At 40.7% G+C, this 18,760-nt stretch overlaps 2 protein-coding genes across 2 annotated transcripts; one reads left to right on the top strand and one right to left on the bottom strand.

Annotated features, from left to right (window-relative positions):
- Positions 1-524: 524 nt before the first annotated feature.
- On the bottom strand, positions 525-12,235 carry caprin1b (cell cycle associated protein 1b). Its single transcript, XM_077568338.1, has 19 exons — positions 12,034-12,235; positions 9,555-9,762; positions 8,762-8,926; positions 8,460-8,522; positions 8,292-8,378; positions 7,957-8,186; positions 7,740-7,822; positions 4,221-4,436; positions 4,094-4,146; positions 3,933-4,016; positions 2,948-3,118; positions 2,572-2,680; positions 2,440-2,504; positions 2,259-2,348; positions 1,929-2,075; positions 1,583-1,736; positions 1,342-1,518; positions 1,153-1,259; positions 525-1,061 (listed from the first exon to the last, which is right to left on the bottom strand). The coding sequence occupies exons 3-19, from the start codon at positions 8,924-8,926 to the stop codon at positions 975-977; spliced, it is 2,088 nt and encodes a 695-aa protein (XP_077424464.1). The 5' UTR covers positions 9,555-9,762; positions 12,034-12,235; the 3' UTR covers positions 525-974.
- Positions 12,236-14,739: 2,504 nt separating this feature from the next.
- On the top strand, positions 14,740-18,572 carry lmo2 (LIM domain only 2 (rhombotin-like 1)). Its single transcript, XM_077569585.1, has 3 exons — positions 14,740-15,173; positions 16,264-16,479; positions 17,843-18,572. Exons 1-3 carry the CDS (start codon positions 15,133-15,135, stop codon positions 18,066-18,068), a joined length of 483 nt encoding a protein of 160 aa, XP_077425711.1. The 5' UTR covers positions 14,740-15,132; the 3' UTR covers positions 18,069-18,572.
- The last annotated feature ends 188 nt before the right edge of the window (positions 18,573-18,760 follow it).

Genomic DNA, 18,760 nt, shown 5'->3' with positions numbered 1-18,760 from the left:
AACAAATAAAGTTTTTGTTTGTAAAAATATAATTTGTAATTTTCCTTTATTTTAAATACAACGCCACTAGGGGCGCTATTAACTTAAAAAAAGGAAAAGCACACCGTTATGTTATTTCCCAGCATGAAAAATTACTTAATTGGTCTTGGAGGTGGATCCATACTATAATCCTATTCTGTATGTAAAATAAGCAATGCAAAATCATGCAGAGTACCAGAGTGTTAAGTCTGCCTCATAGTTCTTGGGTTCTGGTCCAACATTGTATGGGTTTTCTCTAGCCACTTCCCACATAAGTTGCCAATGGGTGATCTGTAACCAACTGGGAACAGTCTATAATAGTGGAGCCCATCCCTTTCTCAAAGCCAGATGGCATAGATTCAGCTCACCATGGCTGTGACCCTCATCCAAAAGTATGGCATGAGTAAATAGGGTGCAACGTCATGACAGTGAATTTAATAAATACTACATCACACAATTTAATAACAAACTGTAACATTGACAAAAAGTAAATACAAAGCTGAATCTTGGGTATGCAACACAACTTTATTGAAACCCTTTAAGCAACATCAATTTACAGACAAGGGAGCTTGTTGAACATAAAAACGTTTTTTTTCTTCTTCCCAGAACCAAAATGACGACAACTGAGAAAGGGAATTGACTCCCATGGATTGGACCAGCAGTGGCAGGTGCATTTTAATACAAAAAATAACTTATGAAATCTTTCAAGTTTCCAGGAATATTTTTAACACATGGCCTCTGTAAATCACTGATTGCATTTACAGCTTTACTTGTGTCCAGACTAGATGATTTTATATTTTTCAATGTCAAAGCAGCCGCTACTCTGATTGGAGCAGACAGGAACAATACCACTGATGAACATACTGAACAGAGCAAGAGTGAGCTTGGGGGAAATGAATAATTTTTGAATTTGGAATTTTCAGTGTGGTGCATTTATTCAGTCATTATGAGGCCTTTCAGGATCTCATTGCCTGACTGCTGCCTCTCGAAGCACCTCTGGGTCCCTGGCCGGCTCCACGCTTGTAGTTCTGTTGGTAACCATCCTTGAGCAGTCAGCGACAAGGGGAACACAAATTCGATTTTAGGGGGGCTTTTAAGACCAAAATAATAAAATATCAAAGGAGTGCTTCATACCCTCTGATAATTCCCATTTGAGTAATCCCTGGGCGTGCTGAATTGAGTCTGTCCATAACCAGAGTTGGGAGTGTTTGCGAAAGGAGGGCGATAACCGTCATAGCCACCTAGAAATGAAAACGTGTTTAAAATGTGTTAGTGGGACACAAACAATGATAAATCCAAAATGGACTGCAGGGAAGAGGTAACCTCTGAAGCCATTGGATGAGCCTCTGTAGCCGTTGATCATTCCTCTGGCGTTGCGGGGTCCGCCACGAGACATCCCTCTGCTGTTATAGAAGGCCTGAGGCTGCCTGTTGAAGCCTGGGCCTTGCTGCGAAGGCTGCTGATGGCCTCCAGACTGTTCTTGGGAATGGAAGGCACCAACTAAAAACAAGGGTAAAAAGTTATTCTTGGTTTAAAGCACCAAATGAAAGACAGGGTTGCCTACCAGGTTGCAGCTGTTCTGGCTGCATCTCTGTCGGTTCTACAGGATGCTGAGGCTGGCTGCTGAAGGCCTGGTTGAAGTTGTTCTGGTACTGGCCGTGCTGGCTCAAAGCCTCCGTCTCACTCGCAGGCGGGACTGGCGCGTTGAGATTGAACACCTAGCAGGTGATGGCAAAACCGGAGGACGTGGTCAGTGTCATGTTTTAAGCGCTAATGCAATTTGCAATGAGAAAAACTTGCATGCTGGGGGACTCATTACAATCAAAGTCAAACTGTATTTGTTTGGGCTCCAAAAAAATCCAACAATCTGCTTATTGCAGTGATGAAGTACGGGGACAAAACGGTCTTACCGTCTGCATGGACTGGAATGGTGCTGCGTTGACGTTGATGCCGCTGCTGTGGGGAGCTTTGGGGACAGGCTGGTAGACGGGGGTCTGGGAGGCAGGTGGGAGGGACGCGGACGGGGGCGGCTGCTCCGACGGCAAGGACATGGACGTCTGTCCCAAACAAAGAGATTCTATCAACTGTTTTTTGTTAGAATGCACAATGTTCAGTCATCCAAAGCATAGTCGCCCTAACCTTTTGTAGTAGTAATTGGCTATTTGGACAAAATCATGTTATTATAATGCCTCAATTTTCCAATTGAGTCCTAAGAACACAGACAGTTTTTCCTTGTTTACCTGGATGGGGTCGATGGTTTCTGTTGGTCGGGAATCTGGCGTATGAGAGGTTTGATACATGGGTGGTGGTGTTGGGGAGACGATGGGTACCTGCAAACAGAATCAAAGTCAAGCATGTCCTCTTGTTCAGAGTGGATGAACACAAAAGAAAAAAAATGGTATGGATTGTTGAGTCACTTACACGTGCAGGCTCAGCTTGGACAGGAACAGCGTTGTTGGCTTGCGACAGCCGCGAGTCGAGATGAACTAAAAGACATTTGAGGTTTCGTCAACAAGACGGCATACCCGAGACATTTGTCATCTTCTGGCTTACCTGGTGGACACATCATCTGTGGCAGGTCCATGGTGTGACCGGGCTTCATGGGCTGGGCCGATACAATGGCGGGGTCGATAGGCGGTCCGTCAAACTCCAACATGGAGTCCTAAACCCACAGCTCCAATTAGTCTCATACAAAACAAACCACCCATCATTCCATTTTCTACATGGGGTCATAGTTCAGACGGAGCCTATCCCTGCTGACTTTAGGCAAGAGGAGGGGTAGAACTTGATCGGGTCGCCAGCCAATTTTCAGGCACATACAAACAACCCTTCACACTTACACCTACGGACAATTTAGAGTGTCCAATTAACCTAACAAGCAATTTTTTTTTTTTTTTTGAATTTCCACCTGCTGCCAATCCAGTCTCACCTGCATGAAGTTGTACGTTCCCTGCATCTGTGCCATCAGGTCCTGCACCACCTGCTTCCTGGCCATGGGGTCAGTCGGTGGCAAAGGAGTCACCAAGGTTAACGGTTGGCTCTCCATGGCAATAGGGGGAGGGGCCTGCGGCAAAGGCTGCTGCTGCATAGCAGCGATCACCTGCGAGGCACACAAACCAGCAGCAAACTTGTGATGCGTGCGCGCTCATTTTTTTTTTCCCGGGGAGTGATTACATAGGCAACATAGCACATGAAAATGTAGGCTACTAAATAAGTGCATGAACCCAAGTTTTTGTGGCTGGGGTCCCCTTTGTAGCCTACTACTAGCACTTTTTCCTCAAGCACACGCTACAGAAGCTAACACCTGGCTGTGTCAATTTGTGGCACAAATGGGAGAAAAGCTTTCGGCCGCTTTTAAAAGGAACCATGTCCAGCGCCCACTTGCTTTTCACACCTTTTTATTTTTATTTTTTATTCCAGTTAAGATGTGTCCTCACCATGTTTAGTAATTCTCCCTTCCATCTATGAATACGTGCGCAGCGTATCTGGATTGGTCATTGCGCTATTTCAAGACAAGACCCGCCCTACTCTGCCTCTGATTGGCTAATGGCTGTTAATTTGACTTTGACTATTGGCGGATAAACTCTTTTGATTCATTATGGTGTGGATGTATTTAAGCAAGACACATGGGACTCATCCTATATCTTCCGCCTGAAATCCGGCATTGCGCCGGAGTTCTATAAACTCTGTGAATTAAGAGTCAAAGGGCCATTTATAACATTGTTCAATTACAGTGAAACTTCAAAATTCAAATACCCACGAGCATGTAAAATTTGAAACTGAACCTAAATGAAAATACTTAAAGAGAAACATTATAAAATGACAGCCAACCAGCCATTCATTAAAAAAAAGTTTTCAAAAAAAGACAATGAAGGAAAATGCTGTGGCAAAGAGGTCAAAAAGTTGCAGTGCACCTCAGTTTCTGTGGTCCACTCCTCCCCTTGTTCCTGTTCGCTGCTGCTGAATGTGCCATCTGGAATGAACTGTCTGTTTACAAACTGGAAGCAAAATGAAGAAAAAGCAAACATCAGTACTGGAGTCCGTTCACTGGCAGGAAAAACATGAACTAACGAACCTCTTTTGTTTCCACCGCAATGGGCTCTATGTACTCTTCGATGATTTCGGTTTCTGTAAAGCGAGAAACTTCCTGCTGAATATGATCCACATCAAGTTGTGAGGCTTCAGAGAAATGTCGACGCTACCTGCATCCACGGGCTGCTCTTCAGCTTCGGATGACTGAGCCGCCGTTTCTGTTACCGAGGTCGCCGCTGCCACTTCAACTTGCACTTCCTCATGCTCGGCAGCCTCAGCCTCTCCCCCCTCCTCCTCCTCCACACACACTCCATTTTGGTGACTTGGAACTTGGTCGAAGTAACCGCTCAGCAAAAGCTGCTCTAACTTCTCCTTCAGCGCCTTGTCTATGCAAGTGAGAAAATTACCACAATCAACGAGATTTCAAATTTTAGGCATGGTTTCAGAGCTGAAATAAAACTATTTATTTAGATGACCAACTAGCACCTACTGCCATGAAAATTAAAGAAATAATTTTAGCCAATGATGAGCTCTCAATACAGTCATGCATATGTGAAGTATTTGAATCCCAACATTTTGGATCATTTTACAGCAAACGCAAGAAAAAAGCAGATTCTAATCAAAATAAAAACTAATCAAAACCAGTCGAAAATGTGCACGCCACAATTTAGGGCCACTGGACTGCAAGGCTCCGTCACTTTTAGTTGTCAGTCAACAGACTGCAGTGATCTAACATCAAATGCAAAAAGTATGGAGATGCCTGACCATTGAGAGCTCTGTAACACACTATTAAAATTATACACTGAATCCTAATAAATATAAGATAAAACAAAAGTCTAACAGTGGCATTCTAAACTAATTTGACATTGTCTACTAATGTTTTGTTGACAGTTGAGGAGAGAATTACAAAATGAAGACATAAGGAGACAAAAAGGCATGAATGACCATTTCTAGATTCGAAAAAAGGTAATGTGGTCAAAAGTTTACAAATATGTCTGGAGATGAAAAAAAAGTAGGAACGGGTTGGAATGTGAGCCAAACACTGTGGCCTGCGTTCCGCACCCTGGCAAAAACATCTTTGCAGCAGCAGCTGATAAATGACTATGAACGTACGTATTCCCCAGATAGCAAAGAGATTATCATGCACAGACTATTTGAATATCCAATTACAAGCAGCAGCTGGCCTGAGTAGATTTTCACTTGACGGCAAACTCGTTTCAGCAAGCCGGGAACCGCACATAAGCCGCAATACAATGGCGAATTGTTACGGACTACAAAACAAGCAATGTCATTATTCAAGCTGGATAGCTTCCAATCTTTCGCACTACATTCACCATGCGAAGGTTGCCAGAAAGACCGCGAGCCCGGGTCACTCAACGAGGTAAAATGGTAATCCTGAATGCCTACACGGTACTAGTTCACCAGTGCCCAACCACTGAGCTAACACGTGAAGTGAAACCACAGGTGACAAGGCTGCTGGCAAAATGCCCCACTGCTGAGTAAGAATGAGCTCATAGCATTTTGGCACGATTCGCAAATGAGCACCAGATATGGTTGCTTGCTGCTCATTTTTGTCCCCCGAACCGCCAACCTCATGGATGAAACTTGACGACTTACGTCTAAGTTTCTTATTCTAAGTGTAGAATAGATATTGTATGTCAATTTAATATAACTGAATAAGCTTTTTTTGTTTTTTATTTTATTTTTATTTCCTAATTACAACAACTAGCGGTAATTGCACACACCTGACTTGCAGTATGCCTATGATCAGCTAGCACCGTTCTCTCTTTTTTGCACCACAGAACACGTAGACATCCTTTGGACCGTCAAAACTGTGGCGGTACAACACAGGGATAAAGCATCAAAGCTGCACAGATCTCACACATTTGGCCAACTCGTGCCGAATGGCTGATTAGCTAGTCAAGCTAGCTGCCACAATGGTTGCTGTTAGGCTTCTATGCAACGCGCCGCAAGGGTTAACTCCAAAATAAAACTGAAACAAGTATTATTGTACAGTACACGGCAACATCTTGATTCGATTTTATTTTGAAGTTAGCACTTGTGGCGGCTTACTTGAATTCATGGCGCTGGCCTATTTTATCCCTTAGTGCGCACAAAATAGTTTTAGCACGGGACACCGGTGCCAGAACTGTACCTCAATGTTTTTTTTTGTTTTTTTTTAGCACCAGTACATAAAAAAATTAATACGAGACAGCCCGCTAACTCTGTTTTAAAGGCGGGTACGCATACACGCATGGCCGCCTGTCTCCTGATATGCGGAAAACGCCTTCAGCAGCACGCCTCTTTCAACTTGTGTGCAAGAGGGCTCAGGAAGATGGCTTCACGCACTGAACACTTACAAGCTCTCTGGCAGTGCACTCCTCGTTGAGAAGCAGAACGAGCTAATTAAGGCTTCACACATTGAACACTGAAGCGCTTGCTGGCTGTACACTCCTCCTTGAGAATCAAGACTCACTAATGAAGTGTAGCGCTTGCTGGCCATCTAGTCCTTGTTGAGTAGTATGACACGCAAAGTGTCATATGGGACTTTTTTTCTTACGTGGCCGACATGACGTTTTGTAACAAGAGCAAATGTTTTTCGCGAGAAACAGAAGAAAAAGCAACAATCATTCCTGCAGTGGACTCACGGTGCGTTCAATGTACAGCCACACAGTAGGAAATCACAGGCATGCATAGAAAAAGCCGAAATGACTGATAGAGCGACAGGTTGTGACACATTTTTTTTTTACCTTTCCCTTAAAAAAATTAATCGAGTGAATTATTTTTTGATCCCAGTTTAATATTTGATTACGCATTCGACTAATTGGGAGCGTAATGGAGAAGAGCAGAGACACGCACGCAGACTCAAGCAACATTACATTGAGTCATTGCAATGCCACAGAATTACCAATATTTAAAACGGATGATATCAAATGCAGTCAAATACAGTACTTCAAGAATATGGCATGCAATGCGAAAGAACATACAATATATGCAGTATTTACATAAATTAACATATATACACCCTAATATTTTGGATTCATAAAATTTTTTTATTATTTGAAGTTCTTTTGTCAGTTTTAATTTAACTGCTTTTGCTGATGTTTTAGATTTTTGCCGAGGTACCGTTTCAGTACCGGTATCGAGGTATTTTATGCAGGTATAGTATGGAAGTCAAAATTTTGGTATTGTATTGGTTTTGTAGTCTGCTGACAGGCACTATTTTGTTTGCCTTAAAGACATGGCAGCATACAGAGGTGCTAGTTTTCTTAAGAGCCGAAATGTTGTCAGTCATTGGAAACAGCTGTGGGTTTGGCAGTGTGAAAATGAGATTAAAGAAATAAAAGTCAGCTACAACGTATGTTTGAAGGGTATTGAAAGCAAAATGAGTAGTGTGACTATATTATTTCAGGATTTGACATTACGACATTGAAAACCATTTCTAAGAAAAAGACACTATGAGAACAAACAATCAGGAGTCAATCACGTTTGCAAACAGTCATAAATCCACACGCTAATCCACTTTAATGGTGGTAGCTGTTGCAAAAAACTATATATAATCTAGTCTGTACTAAACTCATCAGATAATATGGCCTGACAACAGGTTACACCATTTGGTCATTTGAAAGGAAATGTGCCTAACTGGTTGACTTTTTGTCCCAGATTTCAATTTCCAGTTGAGGACTTACATGTTGTGCCAACCACAGCCTTGTCCTTGCCTTCCAGCAGGTCCCAAAGATGCACAGACGCCCCCTCATACTGGTCAACCAACCTGAGCGGATGAGAACAAGTTACCTAAAAAACCTGGATGAGATTAAGTTACTTTAAAGAAAAAGTTAATTTAAAAAAAAAAAAGGAAAAAAGAAGAACATGGATTCATGCTCATGTCCGAAGTGTTTTACCAACCTGATTTTTTGGTCACGGTCTGGCCCCACCAACTTGTAGAACTCGTCGAAGGCCGTCAGGTCCACATCAGTTAGCAGCATCGAGCCCTGCTTCAGGTCCTGCCGCACCATCTCGTCTCCCAGACGGTCCAGGAGAAACTGCAGCTCCAGAACCGTCTTCAGCCTTCTCTGACCCGCCTCCTCCCGTTGCAGCTGCTCTCGTCGGGCAGATTTCTTCACCGCCTTCTGAATCTGTTGATGACGACAACAAATTCACAAGAAACGTGCTGATTCAAACTACTATTGATACTCCTAGAATTGAAGAAAGACTCCTAAAACCCACAAGCCAATCCTTACATCTTGACCAAGAGCAACGAACGTCTTCTGCAGCTCTCGGGCAAATTCCAAGTTATTGACCACTTCCTGGTATTTGCATAGGGCCTCCTGATATGAGAAAGGAAAGAAAAATTAGTCATTCTGGCTGTTGTGTACAGACTACATACATATAAATGCTCATGTTCTCACCAGCTGGTCCTGGTTAAGACTCTCGCCTTTGTCCTTGCGGACTCTATAATCGTCCAGTTTGCTCTGTTACAGACAGAAAGTCAAATGTTATTTCACAGGTACTGTGGCTAAGGGAAAAAATAAAGAGAGTCAAGGACAAAAGAGTTGGATCTAAAGCTGCGTTGGACGTATACTAAAGGAAGCAGGGCGGAAAGGTAGTTTAATGCAAAGGGTGGAAGGATGAAAAAAAAAACTGGGATGTGGGATATATAACGGTATCGCTAGTACCAGAATGGGTGCGTGCCTAGTCACACGCCATTTACCTTTTTCTTCTCCATGTTGCGGGCCTTCTTATCAATGACTTGGAGCACTTGTTTCAGGACTTCAGATGGCCCGCTGAGCGGGTGGCTGCCCACGACACCTGGAGCGGATCCCACATCTGGGCTGGCAGACTGCGCTGTCGCATTGGCATTCATCGCAGAGGGCATCTGACAAATTAAAATTCAGAAGTTAAAGAGCCCCCATACAATATAGGGGATAGTGACTTCACACTTGCAGGTATCGATCAAAAATGAAAGCCAAAGCTGCTTGAGGACTGTGAAATGTCAAGCAAATTACATAACTGAAAAATGACGGACACAAAATGTTGGCAGTGTTATAGTAAAATGAATGACGTTAAAGGTGGCTGTCACGAGATTTTTACAGTGGTTTCAATTTGTCTTCGTCAAGCAATTCAATGTACTAAATGTTCTCAATGGCACAGCAACACTCAATGTGATAAATTTACCCAGGAAGACAATTAACTTAATCCAACGTTACCTTTACCGCTAAAAAGTCAAGTATTGCGGGGGAAAATGTGGACTCATAGATTGGGTTTATACTCGCTTTTTTAACGAGACTTGATAATAAAATGGGTTTGATCGGGTCTTTGCCCCACTGTGCTGAGTTGCCCGGTGATCTGTGAGGTTTGCTAAAATGTCCGCAACGACGTTAGCATAGCCCGTTAGCCATTATAGCCTTATCACGCACTGCCTGCTCGCCTCGCGGTGCGTGTTAGCTTAGCAAGCCGGCCGAGGCTCACTGTCTCCACGAGGCACGGTGCGACATTTCACCCACCTTGGGTTTTGTGTTTATATCCACCGGGGAGATTTATGGCCAAATGCACAAGAAGGCCAACTGTTCCAGTTGTTCTTTGTTGCTTTTAGTTTCTTTTTGACTCCTTGTGGGATCCGCCCCGCCGGCCTCACCGACAACTGAGACGGCTAGAAGGAGGAAGAAACTCTTTGGCAAGTCGAATGTCCGTTTTGTGCTGTCCAGGATATGCCTGTCGAAGTAAAATTTACAATATACATTTAAAAATTACATGGTTATTATTTCAGAAATAATAACAACACATATGTATTATAAAAGCAGACTACACGAATTACACATGATATTAATAAAAATAAAAAAGACACACGTTCTTGTTATCGATTTTGATCAGGCATTTGAGCGTAAGCCTGATAGAGGAAAATCTGCACAATCATTAGCTTTGATGGGGAAATCCAAACAAATCCTTTATTTTTGCACTTTGCAAACGACTCTTTGTGTATAACACATTTTGAGCAATAAAATACAATATTGTAATAAGAATTTTCCACCCAACGGCAAATACCATGAATCAATCACATTGTGAAACATTATTGCTTTCACATGGTTTAATATCTTCCTGTTTTTGCAAGCATTCATTTGGACGAGTGATAATTTGCATCACAAAACCGCAAACTAGAAAAAAGCCAGACACCATTAACGCCTGGCACTATTTTCTGTTCGTATAACTGCATCCAGCTGACAGACGCGCACTAATCTGTTTGGAAATATTTACCTGACGCGAGAGAGCTGAACTACTCAGTTAACTACTGAGATTTGAGATTTGTATACAACTTTAAAATTGTGTAAACTGTATTATATTATTCTATATGTAAAAATAGTGTATACTATCTATACAATAACACTGGATACTTCATAATTGTTTTTTGATAAGGTCATACTATGGACTGGTCATTCAAAGCAGAGAATATTAATCGCGAAAGTTTGGTTGTAAATGACACCCATTGAAAAGGATTGGGGGGGGGGGTAATTTTATGCATTATATGTATTTTTAAATAATCAGCAGATTAATCGCATATCATATAAATTGCATATCGGTCGGGCCCTAAAAATAAATATTGGGTTGTTCTATATTTTCATCATCATCCACTTTCCGTTATCCAACAGCTGTCTCCACAAATTTGCAGATGTGACCATGGTGAATGTCCTTTTTAATACATATCTCAAGTTGTAAAGACACTGATGTTGTTCCATATTAAACCAACAGAGGGCAGTCAAGCTCCGCAATTATTGCCAGCCAATTACTGTACTATACTGTAGTGATACTGTATGGTGGGGAAAGTACACTACATTTGCATTCACTGCATTAATCTACAGTAACTCACCAGTGTTCAAATGTTCTCTTGCAAGAATCCACTTTTTGCACTCGTCCAAAGAATATTGCAAGCGGCCTTCCTTCTTGTTTTGCCCAAATACAGGAAGCACTTAACATAGCTGCACAGCCTTTTGATTGCAATGTTCCACTGACAGTGTTTTCTTTTCGGGGACAATGCTGATTATAGGAGGATTGTGAGTCCACGTGAAGATTCCGTTTCATCCAATGACTCATTCCGCAGCCTGTTGTATTTCAATCAGACAATACCACACCTCGCTGAACATTTTTAAAGGGGCCTCACTTGCCCTCGAACCTTTTTGATCTTCAGGTTTTAAATTAAGCCAGTTCATACTTCAAGAACACACACATTACAGAGCCATTGTGACTGCTCTTGATTAATCAGGTTAAAACTTTGACCAAAGCGCCCCCCCCCCCCCCCACCACCACGCCCACCCTGCTTTTTGTTGTTGTTTCATTACAAGTGGATAACCATCTTTATTCTTCCACTAATCGAGGTCATTTTACAGTAATGCTCTTACAAGATGTTTGTTGCAATAGCAGCAACATATCCTTCAGCAACAGGAAATTATTATACAGAGTCTCATGGTTTGATGTCGGGTTGAATGGGTAGTTGCCGGGAAAGAAAAAAACTAGCAAGAGGAAGATTGACACCAGTGGGATGTAAAATATTAGTTTGAGTTGTGGAGGTTGATCCACACAGTAGCTACTAGCTAAGTTTGACCTTGTAAAAACAGGAACATGTTTTGGGTTTTTTTCCCAAGGGAAAAACATTCCCATCAACTGACCATCTCTTCATGTTGTTCTTCCAGTTTTTTTTTTTTTTTGACTATGTCGTGAATGAAAACGTCACCAAACACAAAAACCCACCTCCACCCTGTCGGCAACTTCACCGAGCTGATGAGCTAACGCAGTTAGCTAATGCTGATCTACTGTTTGGCCTACGGTTGTTCACCTTCACACTTGATAGGTTGGCAGATCCAACTAGTTAACAAGCATTCAAATAGTTAATTTTCAATAGTAAGTCCCCTTTAGCAGAATCTTCACTTACAAAAGTACAGTATTTGTAAAAATGGCCACACTGTATTAAAAAAGAAAGACAAATATTGCTACCTTGTTCACATTGTGGGTTGTTGCTAAGCAATCCTGTGCCAACGAGCTAGTTTTATCACTATGCTGTGGGCTTCATCTTGATATCATGCACACGCATCTGGAGTCAAAGTGTCTCGAATGGTAAGAAGCCATCATGCAAGCAGAGGGTAGGAAGTTAACAAACCCCCTCCCCCCGTAAAGGATTTATATGCCACTTGCTCATCCGTTGGCCTTTCTGGCTTGGCTTCAAAGGAAGTAGTTATGCGGCCCGTGATCAAATTTTATCCGGCCCGCAGCCGCTATCATAAAATTGATAACATGTGGCCCTATTTTCCAGCGTATAAATTACATGCTAAAAGCAATTTCACATTTACCCACAAGAGGGCAGCAGCACTATATCCACTATCCAGCTCCAAGACGTAGAAGCCTTGCTAATTGGTTTGCTAACCGGCTAACGTTATCGTGAAACTAGCATTAATTTAAGTGCTTGGGTGATCGATTACACTTTTTACAAAGTTCTCCCTGGTACCACGTTAAAGCGGAGCGTGTCAAACTTTTAATAGCAAAACAGCAGGTCTTTTAATAAGTCTCTGGAGAGAACATTGCTACACAGTTGGCCAAACAGGAATTGATCTGTTTGTTACGGCGTTCCGTTCGTCAACCGGGAGGATGAATATTAAATGTACAGGATAGCTACGCGATTCAGAAAATGGATGGATATACTCAAGTGAACACCATTTCATCTCTAAATAATATTTGTTTTCACACTGCAGTCCTGAGTTTGGATTTTGACTTTTGAAATCTGCACAATAAATGTTTTCAAAACGACATTACAGTAAGTAGAGCTAATCTTTTATTTTTTTTATTTTTTTAAACTATTTCTGTCTGAAACAGTTTTTGTATCCCCTATTTACGTAGATTCATAAATACATTTGCACAAAATATGTCAGTGGTTACTGTGCCTCCTTTATGAACATTTGATAATTTTATTTAGCACCACTACTGGATGCATTTCTCTTTTGATACACATCTGTTTGTCACTTCAAAATAAAATGAGAAAAGGCAAACATTCATAGTGTGTTGTCATTTTTTTTATATAGAAAAACTGAAAATATATCGTTATCGTGATAAAATAGCCTATATCGTGATCGATTTTTTCCAAATCAGCCAGCATTACTTCACATTAATGCAGACAAGCCGTCTTATTAAAAATTACTAATATTTTAAAAATCATTTCATTAATTTTATTTTAAACCACTACAGAATAAGATGATTTATTCCTCTTTTTTGAACTTCAAAAGTTCTGTGGACATTTATTTTCATATATTTTTATTATAAGGTGGATTGCACTGACAAGGTTTACCTTTAAAACCACATTAACTCATTCATCAATCATCATCATCAACAATTTTAGAGTCCTACAACCTAATCCAAGACATGCAAACTCCACACAGGAGGCCCACAGCTGAGATTCTAACCTCAGAACAGTGAGGCAATTCAGTTAAAAAACTAAGAAGGTTTTCAATTTGAAGAGTGCAGTTTTATCTCCATCAAGAAGCTCCGCTGATGCCACCTTGCTGCTAGGCTTTCCCTGCTTGCTCTACAGCCTACATCCAGAAAGTCTACAGTACGTTGTCCAAGAACTGTCAAGCCCAAGGATACGTTCAGCTTACATTGCGGTTGACTCTGGCCGGGTGCCGGTCCGAGGTGCTTTATCTGGTGGTCCAGTCCAACTGCTGTGCGTGTCCCTCCCTTCTGCAGGCAGCCTGGCAGCAGATTAGAGCAGCCAACATCTTAGACAACAACTGTGAGGATATACACTTTATATAACTGCCACAAGACGCAAATATGGAATGTTATTTTGATGTTTAATTTTTTTTAAATAAAAAGTGAAGGGGTATAAAAAAATACTGCATTCATTTTGCCATGTTTTAATCTTAATTAAAAACAATTTTTTTTTAGTTAAAATGTATTATTTTTTTAGATTGGTTTTTTAAATGTATGTTTAATATTTTTAAAGTCAAAAGTGAAGGAGTTAAAAAAAACGTTTTTTAATTGAGATTAAAAAAGTTGTTTAGTTAAAATGTAACATTTTTTTTTTCTTTCTTTTTTTTAAATTTACTTATCTCATATGATTGGCTAATTGGTTTATTGTAAATAATAAAATAAAAATACACTATTTTATTAAATATTTGGTTAGTTATAATTATTTAAAAAATAAGTATGGGATATTATTTTAATATTAAAATAAAGTAGGCTACCTTGCATATTTAAAATACACATTTTAAATATTTTTTAACCTAAGCTATGACCTGGCCCTTCTATATGTAGTGCATGTAAAGACCTCGATTAAGTTATTTTTCGTCACAATATTAATAATATATTATAATAATATGAGAACTATAAATATCGATATGCAACACTGCATTTCTATAAAGTCTCTGCAAGTACTTAAAATTTCTGAATAATCACTTGTGAAACATTCTTATAGTTAAATCACATTATAGTTAAATCTTGTACTGGATTGCATTGGGTTCGCCGCAGTGTATGTTTCATGCGAGCCCATTTCTATGTCTCATTGTGAAACGTTAGGAGCAAAATCTAATTACTGAAAACACGCACTCGCGCACAAGTTGGCACCGAGTGGGACTCATTATAGTGTCAGTCACGACGCAAGCTCCTCGCCTGACAGGACAGGACAGGACAGGACAAGGCTCAAACCGCCGCTCAGGGCTCGCTCATTTCCTGCCATTGTCACACAGTCGTGAGCAGGAAGAGGCAGACCTGCGGGGGTTTTTGAGTGAGGGAGGGAGACGGGGGGGCGCTTATTGCGTACTGCTTCCCTCTTCGTATTTAAACACGATGCTTGCGGACGAGGACGAAGAGGCACGGCGTGTTTACGGACATCCTTCTGTCTGACCTTGCGACGGAAGCAGAAACAGAAACGTGCTTTGATGCCTCCTCAGGAAATGACAGCAATCTACAGCATCGCTTCTCTGCCGTTGAAAAGCACCTGAAACACATAAGCGCACGTCGAGAAAGGCTACCGTCGAGGTTTTTCGGAGGCTGGGGTTAGCAGGTGCTGCACCCCCCCACCCGGATCCAGTCATTTGTGGAGGAATGTCGTCGACAATCGAGAGGAAGACGCTGGAAGCCAACGAGTGAGTGTGTCACATTTGATGAGCATTTAAATAATCGCAATATATATACATTACTATAACACATTGGCTTTGTAGAGCTGATCAAGTATAATGTGGCGCAGAAGTTCAATTCGCAAAAGTAGAAAGATTAAAAATGCATCTAACTTTACTTTCGCAATCAATATCCTGAAAAGTGTTCCGAAGCCCCGGTAGTTTGCGGTTACGAACGGCACGCAGTGAACTTGTCTGCGCGCTAGTAATGCGTCGTTATGCGGCACAAGAGGACACACTGAATTACTCAGCTTTTTATTTATTATTATTATGGCCAAGAAGCGTTTTTCCCATACGGTTATTTATTGTACAGAACCCTTGTGCAAACAAGTGAGAAATAGCTACCCCTTGTGGTGGGAACCAAAATTACATTGATTAAATTAGTCTATTATTATTATTATTTTACTCACACTTAAAGGGGCCTTCAACTCATACTCAAGGGCACCCCGTCAAGAGAAAAAAAAGTTACCCACATTTGAGCCCTTCAAAGCCTTTATTGTACTAACTTACTATTATGAATATTATTCTCTCTCTTTTTTGTTTTAATCAATGAACTAATAGAGCCAAATCTAAATGTATTCAAAATGTCTATGTTGTCTACTATGGTTGTTAATTTTACAATTATTCACATTGTGATTAGTAAACAATCAAGTAGCTAACACCATTAACCATCGACAACTGAGTTTAACAAGTTACTGAAATATATACATTATCAATATATATGAACTATAAAAAGTACAAAAAGTAATGAGATATAATGCATAAGTAATTTTACAATTTAGTATAATTGACCAGCTGATTATATAATCAGCACCAGTACGTTAAGTTATACATTCTAACAAATATTATCATTCTTTAACTAATAAGCATTAAACCGTCTTTTTCATCTGCAGCTAAGTTAGAAGAAAGTTATTAAATACAGAAATGAATTTTCTCTTACTGTGAACAATGAATACAAATCAAATAAAAATTTAAGTATCCCGGGAATGTCTAATGGGGCAGCTACAAAAACAATCAGCAGCATTACATGACTTGCGTGCTGTGTTTGCATCACGCGCAGGGAGCCAGTGGACGAGGTCCTGCAGATGCCTCCTTCTCTGCTTACGTGCGGCGGCTGCCAACAGAGCATCGGCGACCGCTTTTTCCTCAAGGCCATCGAGCAGTACTGGCACGAGGACTGCCTCAGCTGCGACCTGTGTGGCTGCCGACTCGGGGAGGTCGGACGTCGCCTCTACTACAAGTTGGGAAGGAAACTGTGTCGTAGAGACTACCTAAGGTTAGTCTGTCTGTTTTAAAGGAGAATTTTTATATTAAAAAAATAAAGAAATCACAATTTCGATTTGCCTAAATAACATGAGGCGTTTGTCAAAGTATTCAAGAATAAAGAATTGAAAATGCACTATGCAGCATTTTTGTGTTGCCCCGCCTTGTATACTGCTGGGCCAATGGCGAGCATTCATCATGACGATGGGGTGGAGCTTAAGTGGTTATGCACAACAAATGACTTCCTACTTCCTGAAACAGAGTGCAGCAACTGAAAAAAACCCAGACATCAATAAAGACAATCTCAATGTGTTTTTACATTTTCACTTGTGAAAGCAGCACTTCACAAGATACGCATCACTTATTACATGCCACAATTGAAAATAGATGCTTTGGGCTGTTTAATGTCACTCCCAATTAAAGCTTACTGCCCAACTAAATATTTAAAAGAATTACAGCCATATTTTTATGGTACTTCAGCTTACTGAGCCTACCTAGAAAACGGTACACTCTAAAAACAGTTGGGTCAAAAATGACCCAATTATGGGTCAAAAAATGGACCGATCCTCTACTTGGGTCGATTTGACCCGACTTTGAGTCAAGAAATGGGTCTTTCAGCGTAAAACAACTCATAAATTGTGGTCAGATCCTTTACTTGGGTCATTTTGTATAAAACAACCCAGAAAGTTGGGTCAAATTGACACATAATCTGGATCAGTCAATTTTTGAACCATAATTGAATTATTTTTGACCCAACTGTTTTTAGAGTTTAGGGTCAAAAATACGCCAAATAGGGTGCATAAGGGACTGACCCATCTTTTCGGGTTATTTATTTAACCCAAAAAGTTGGGTCAATTGAACCCACAAAACAACCACATTTTTTGTTGCTTTGTATAACACAACCACATTTTGGGTGTACATACATAACCCAAATTTGGGTCAACTGACTAACCCACAGACAACAACAATGTTGTTGCAACTTTTTCCATTTATTCATTTAACCCAAAAAGTCGAGTCAAATGAATAACATACACAAAACCCAATTTGTGTCAAATTTATAAACCACACAACAACCCAACTTTTTGGTTTGTTTCACCCAAAATGTTGGGTCATTTGGTCAAATGAATTACCCCCCCCCCCCCCCTCCAAAAAAAAGCTCAATGTTTGAAGTTGTTTTGGTACCAACCGATTTTTTTTCATTGTTTTGTGGATCATTCATTTGACCCAACGTTTTGGATTAAATGAATAACCCCAAAACTTTTCCCACCTCCATGTGTACCAGACAAACTACATACTACAGAACCTTTATGCTGTAATGCGTAGCTTGTCTCACTTTGAAGTAGCCTTTCTAATATTTCACGCCTTCCTTCTGCAAGGCTTTTCGGTCAAGACGGCCTATGTGCGTCCTGCGAGAAGAGGATCCGAGCGTTCGAGATGACCATGCGCGTGCGGGACAAAGTGTATCACCTGGAATGCTTTAAGTGTGCCGCCTGCCAGAAGCACTTCTGCGTTGGCGACCGCTACCTGCTTATCAACTCGGACATTGTCTGCGAGCAGGACATCTTTGAGTGGACCAAACTCACCAATAACAGTATGGTATGAACAACATGGCCATTTCGGCTCTCCTGGACTTTTTAATCGCTGATTTTGCAGATGAACATCGAATAATACACAGACCTTTCCCAGCTTCCCACAGACTTGGAACTGCCTCACCTTTTCATGTGGAAAGTGTTTTACACAAATGTGGGGGAAGCTACTGATCACTGCACTATGACTGGCAGCTTTTTATCTCAGGCCTCACAAATGCCAAACAATCGTAATTAACATGCAATAACAGGTATTTGTTAGTCTTACGGCACTTTTGCAAAATGTGGCAAAATTACAGCAACCAGCAGTTTGATTTGTCTTGCACAAAATTACACACATTTTGGATTGTAGACTTTTTTTTGTTTTGTTTTTACTGCATCATGATAAAAAAACATTAAATGTTAGTATCATCACAGAGGATCTGAGGAGAATTATAACTCTCCAAACATGCATTCAAAATGTTTAGAATATTTTTTAAATAGATTTATTCAATCAATACATTAAAATTTTGAGCAAAAACGTTTCCAGTGCTGTTTGTTGCATGCATCCACACTACGGGAGCGTTTTATCTAGAAACTCAGGCGTGTCTAATCATCCTCACACTCCTTCCAATAGGCAATACCATTGTATTTACCACGTTTAGCCACAAGAGGTCAGTAGAAGATCTATAAATGCCCGTCAATCTTTTACAATTCAATGAATGGGTC

The sequence above is a fragment of the Vanacampus margaritifer genome, chromosome 6, assembly GCF_051991255.1.
Source record: "Vanacampus margaritifer isolate UIUO_Vmar chromosome 6, RoL_Vmar_1.0, whole genome shotgun sequence".
NCBI classification, from domain to species: Eukaryota; Metazoa; Chordata; class Actinopteri; order Syngnathiformes; family Syngnathidae; genus Vanacampus; species Vanacampus margaritifer.
This window is presented reverse-complemented; position numbering and strand designations above follow the sequence as displayed.

Coding starts and splice junctions, on each gene's coding strand:
- caprin1b (XM_077568338.1), bottom strand. CDS start 8,926: ATGCCCTCTGCGATGAATGCCAATGCGACAGCGCAGTCTGCCAGCCCA. Junction 4,147..4,220: donor AGAGCAGCCCGTGGATGCAG/GTAGCGTCGACA, acceptor CTCGCTTTACAG/AAACCGAAATCATCGAAGAG. Junction 1,737..1,928: donor CATTCCAGTCCATGCAGACG/GTAAGACCGTTT, acceptor ATCACCTGCTAG/GTGTTCAATCTCAACGCGCC.
- lmo2 (XM_077569585.1), top strand. CDS start 15,133: ATGTCGTCGACAATCGAGAGGAAGACGCTGGAAGCCAACGA. Junction 15,174..16,263: donor AAGACGCTGGAAGCCAACGA/GTGAGTGTGTCA, acceptor CATCACGCGCAG/GGAGCCAGTGGACGAGGTCC. Junction 16,480..17,842: donor TGTCGTAGAGACTACCTAAG/GTTAGTCTGTCT, acceptor TCCTTCTGCAAG/GCTTTTCGGTCAAGACGGCC.